At 26.6% G+C, this 6,224-nt stretch overlaps 1 protein-coding gene across 1 annotated transcript; it reads right to left on the minus strand.

Annotated features, from left to right (window-relative positions):
• Nucleotides 1–387: 387 nt before the first annotated feature.
• On the minus strand, nt 388–1,031 carry LOC149058331 (uncharacterized). The gene has a single exon (XM_089221023.1). The coding sequence runs from the start codon at nt 1,018–1,020 to the stop codon at nt 607–609; it is 414 nt and encodes a 137-aa protein (XP_089077149.1). The 5' UTR covers nt 1,021–1,031; the 3' UTR covers nt 388–606.
• Nucleotides 1,032–6,224: the final 5,193 nt, after the last annotated feature.

Below are 6,224 nucleotides of genomic sequence, written 5' to 3' on the forward strand. Positions count from 1 at the left end.
CTAAGGATCTTCAATTTTACATCGGAAACCACCCCCAATGTTTGAAATCGAAACATTATTTCGACTAGTTATACTGCACACAGACACAAAAAAAAACACACACACACATCATTGTAAAATCAATACATTCATCACTTCGTTCAGAATCTAAAATTAAATTTATATCTTATACTAGCTGATCCCGTGCACTTCGTTGCCCGTTAAATGTATCATCTCCATATGACTCAAACTTAATTCAATTTTATTTGTTATTTAATTTAATTTGTATCACCTTTTCGTCACCAGTAACTCGTCCTGTCGGGGCAAAAAATTCTCCTGAACAGAACCGTCACCCTGGTGATAGGGCGATGTGAATAAAAAAATAATTAAATAAAACATATATAAGCATTTAAAAGTAAATAATCACTTTATTGTTAATCATGTCAATCATAATTATTAACAAAAATCAGTTTTATTTTCATTGTAGTGCTTTGTGATATACGATGTTTTTTGTTTGATTACCTGGTGCGTAGACAAACAAATCTGATGGTTTCCCAGCACGGGAAAAGGCAACATACAATTAACCATGTGAGAAACATGGGTTTTCCAGATTAATACCACAAACACTTAATGATTGCCCCTGAAATCTGTTCCTATTCCTGAAACCAATGAGTACAATGGCTCTGGTGGTGGATCCAATGGTATCAATTTCACTTTACCATTTTCGCAACACAATCCATTAGCTTCGTTTTTGTATTTCAAAGCCTTACAATATGAGCAAACCGAGTTCATAGAACCAATAACAACACAGTGGTAGTTACTGTAGTCAATTGACACATCGTAACTGAAAGCAGCTCGATTCAAACTTGCGCGATTATTAGTTGAATGTCGCGCTCGCACTTCACGCGTTTGTGATATCCGAATTCTTTCACGTTCATTTCGGTCGTCACGTTCTTGAGCACTTTGGTTAGATCGGTAATTACCTTGGTTTGTAGCATTCCGGGTTTTTCTACCTAAATTGCTTCGTCGTATAGGAGGCATATCAAATATAAATTATTGTGTCACATGTAATAATTAGTGATCATAGGTAACTTAACACTCTGCACGAAACACGATATACGAATTTAATTCGTGTATCAGTTAACAAAAGCATCATTTTTCTTTATACAATTTTGAAGATCAAGTATAGATAAAATTACATATCTAATTGAATAATAACAATATTAGTTATCTACCGTGTAAATTATAAATTTACCATACGCAATGAAATTTTCAAAATATTTCAATTAATTTAAAACTATAACTTGTTTATACCATGAGTCCATGAACCTATTCACACTATTCTGTAATAGGTGAAATTGGTTCAAAAGTTAATAACAAGAATATGATATGATCAAAACACACACTATCATAATACTAACCAGTAGATAATCACTATATTTTAGAGAGTACTTATTTTTCAATATTAGCTTCTATTGTGCTTTTATTTATATAGATACTCATATTTGATATTTTATATAATTAGCATGAGTTTTACCTTCAACAAGTTTACCTTCAACATAACCTGAATTTTAAAATCTTAATACACAATCTAATCGAAACTAATTAGTGGATGGAATAGTCCCTAATTACTATAACCTAACCTATAGTCTCTGTCTTACGTAAAGTAACCAATTATGAATGCTCATCAAATCACGTTCAGCTTCGAGAGATTTAGCCTATTGTACAACTTCAATGTGACAACATTGTCAGTGTTTTTCGTTATTTTAATATTGGAGCGAGTTATGGTTTTACACAATTTCAACCAAGAATCTGAGAAGCAAAATTTCCCAAGATATATAAGAGTTTCACTTTAGTGATAAACCAGTATCAAATGAAACAAAACATAATCTTGCAGAAGTAATAGTTTATACTATATACGTAATACGTATAGATACCAAATATTTTAAACGTTTGTAATATTTTTTTTCATTTTTCAATATTTAAATTAGTTGAATATTCTGCCTAATTTACTTACTATAAGAGTTTACTACTTATTCGATCAACTTACAAAATTTAAAATTTAAATACGAGGTACTACAACTTATTACTATATGATTATTTTTGCAAACCTGTGGGTTTAAAGCATACATATTTTTACTATTTTTAATAATTTATATTAAAAGTATCAATTGTAATGTAAGTCTGAAATGTGATTGACTTTTATTACACATGATTGATTCGAATAACAATCTGTCTTATGGTCGTATTTTTTTACCATTCTTACAGATTATGATTGAACAAAAATTGCAAACAAAAAAACACATAATGAGATTATACATAGGGTTATTCACCAAACACCAAGTTCACCCTTTTCATTTCATCCAACTATTTAGTTATTCAAAATCAGATTTTTGGAATTTTTAAATATACTTAAAAATCATATTTTAAAATTCTAGAGGTTTTTGACAGACACTACTTTAGAAATATCCTAGCTGTAGTGTAGTAATACAAACTTCTATTTCTTCAAATGAGAACCCCCATCGTCAACTGTAAATTATTTTGTGAATAATTTTTCTGAAATATTTGATTATCAGAATCAAAATTCATACAAGAAGTTTTTGAGTTCTTTAACTTTATTTCCTAAATATAAAGGCTTCACATTAATGGGCTTATAATTAAAATGCATTAATTAAAAAAACTAATAATAATGGAAAAATGCATATGCCTATAAATATCTAGATAGTTCAACTTGAGTAAAAATATTTTTAAATTATTATGGTGTATGGAAAATGTTAGTATAAAATTTATTCAGTGAAGATTGCATTTATCTACGGTATTTTATTTTAGAGTTATATTAAAACCAAAATCAATTTTGTTGAAAACCGATTTTGTGTAAAAGATTCCCATTTTGCCTTAATTGTTTTTGTTTTTCCCAGCGCTTTTTAATATTTTATGCTAGAAATTCATAAAAAATTTTCCTTTTATATCTAAAGATTTGAAAATATAATACAAGGCTCCTAACATATTTTTACAATAGCAGTTGAAAAGTAAAATAAATACATAAAGTCACAATTTTTTTTTACAAGCATTCAAAGTTTGAATTTTGATAACATACGTAAAAATCACGAAAATTCGCAAATCATTTTAAGCTAGAAATTCATAAACAATGTTCTTTTTAAATCTAAGATTTGAAAATTTTTAATAATCTATAATACATCCTAGACAGATAAATCGTCTCCGCTCAGAATAATTTTTCGTATACAATTATATATCTACTGTTCAGCATTCACAACTTACCTGTTTTTTTAACATTGATACAGTTGATTAATTTAGTTACCTATACATAGTATGAGTTAACTATAGAACTTAGTAACAATCGTGGTTTTTTTAATGTACATAAGTAACTAAATATGATGAAGTATAATTAGAGAATTAGACATTGTGAACTGAAATTTAAATAAAATGCATTTTCATTAACACTGACGATACTTTTTTAAATATTGAATGTACAAATAATAGTAACTAATTACTTATTATAATTTAACAATAGTTTCAATACTTTATCCATTTAATGACTTGGTATTTATTTATTACGCGATACTATTTACAACTAACTATGTATTTTTGTTTCGTTTATATATTTTTATCAGATATATATTTTATATTATAATATTCAGTTAAAAATATAACGTAGCTGAATTATTCATAATCTACTTTAATTAAGTAACTTTAAACTTAACTTATATTTTTCTTTATTAATTATTAAGCTAAAAATATAAGTTAGCTTACTCGGCCTTGGATCTAATATATTATTATCATATTGTAATTGTTGAGCTGTGACGATAATGCTTATAGGTGAAGGCTCTTAAAAATTTTTTATAGTTACCAACAAATAATTATTTGGAAATATGAAGGATTTTCATTATAGTTATAACGCCTATAACTATGTATTTTGAATATTGTAGGTCACAACTTGTATGACAATCATTTTTTATAGAATTTTTAGATTTCTTATAAATGTTGAATATAGTTTGCTGTGAAATAATTATCATTTTTGTTATTATTTTTAAATAAATTATTTAGGAAATTAATGTTTGCAATAAAAACATAAAATATGTAAATATAATCCTATTAATTCAAATATTCCAACTTTTAATACCTATTACATCAAATCTGAATAAATAATTTATAAAATAAGTACTTACACCTTCTTATTATTATTATCAATATTCAATCTATAGTTATTGTAAAATACGTTAAGTCGTTAAATACCCACTGTAAACAATTAATAATTAAATTATATATTCATTCGGTCTGTCTTTATGATTATCTAATAACATTTTAGAAAACAACCAACTATCACTTGCGAGGCACTAATAATCTATAAGCAATCAAAATAATACGATTGACTATAAAAAATTAATATTTGTATAATGTGAAATATACTTACACTATATCAGAATTTCGCGAAAACACGATTGAGCATAGAATATTTTATGTGATGTTGTCACCATTTTGTAATTTATTATTTTCATGTATTTTTACCCCAGTTATTATATCAGACGCGAGCCGAGAGCCGTGAGTCGAGCTCAGCTTTATTGGCAATGTTATTGATTATTAAATTAGTTCCTGAGCAATAAAATTCTACGACGTTTTAAACATTTAGCATTGGGGGTAAATATAAGATAATCAAGGCATAAAATTTCAAAATTATTATAGAAATAATATTAGTGTTCGATCACCTATAGTAAGTTATGTATGGAAAATTCTAAAATGAACTATTAACGACTTAAGATTTTCTAAATTGTGTTTACATACAAAACACTGCATTATGTCTTATTATTGTTATAAATATATAATAAGTACTAACCTATATCGTTTTTACCGTTGAATTGATTACTAAAATAATGTTTTTTTTTTTTTTTTTTATAGTATATTTTGTTTTATTATACAATCTGTAAATATATTTTTACAATGAGTATAAGTGTTGATAAGAAATAGAATAAAAATAAAATAAAATAAAATAAAAGGGACTGATGACTTGAGTGAAGAATCCATCCAGCGATGGAACTTCTTGAGATTGTGGATGGACTAAAATAATGTAGGCGTATAAAACTCAGACACTTTGGAAAAACTTCAAAAACTACACTGCAATCGTGATTTGTGAACGACCTGGACACTGGACGGTTAAAATCAAAATTCGGAGTGCAAACAAAACCAAAATACAGGCATTCTTAGTGAATACAGAAACACACAGATTGATAAATGATAATGCACATTTTCATGGCAACAATTTTGTGTATCAGTTGAACAAATACGATAGTTAAATATCTGGTAAATACTAAATTCCAAACAACATGCAGAAACCCGCGCGACGATATAACGATATAAATAGAACTAAAGAAAACGGTGCGTATTCCCTATCGAAATATCGTTCATTTAAAAAAGAAATTGTCACATTGAAAAATATTTTATCACAATTATTATTTATTTAAGTGGTATTATATCGATATATAAAATGTATAAACACATGTTGTAGTTTCTATTTTTTCTAATATGGACAATGTAACTATTATTTTATTGGAATGAGGCAAATAATTGGCACTAGTAAATTTATACAAATATAAATTAACCGGAGAACGAAAAAAATATAATCTTTTAAGATTAAGGTGTACCAATAATAAATTTTCAGTAATAATTTGCTCAGGTTTAGATAAACGTAAAGTGATTGAAACTTATAGACAACATAAACACAATTAAAATTCAATTGCGAAAATAGAAATACAAATGTTGAGAGAAAATTGTAAAAGAAAAGCTGAATAATCAATTTTCACACGACCACTTAAAATTATTCGCACCGAACTTTAAATTCATCTTCAACATCAAATTTAAATAATCAAAATGTAAGAAATGTAGGTAATGAAAGCAATGTACGAGTATGATAAATAAAATCAAACCTATCTTAAATTACAAACTTCCGTGGATGAAGTGATTTATCAATTAAGAAACTTATAAAATGAAGAATGTTTTAAATATAACGGTCAACAATTCATTTATTTGCCGACCGATGATAATTTTGTATGTTTAACTACGGAAAAAAAAATATACGATTTATGCAAAATGATTGTAGTGAGTATTTTTTGGCGATGGCACATTTAATTATGCTCCAAAATATTTTAACTATTATTGACTTATAAATGTTTCGATTATTATTATTATTATTATTTTGAAAATGAAAATGGCAACGTTGTAGAGTTTTTTTT

This window comes from Diuraphis noxia, unplaced genomic scaffold (genome assembly GCF_037042655.1).
Source record: "Diuraphis noxia isolate RWA-SAM2 unplaced genomic scaffold, SU_Dnox_SAM2 contig0002, whole genome shotgun sequence".
Lineage (NCBI taxonomy): Eukaryota > Metazoa > Arthropoda > Insecta > Hemiptera > Aphididae > Diuraphis > Diuraphis noxia.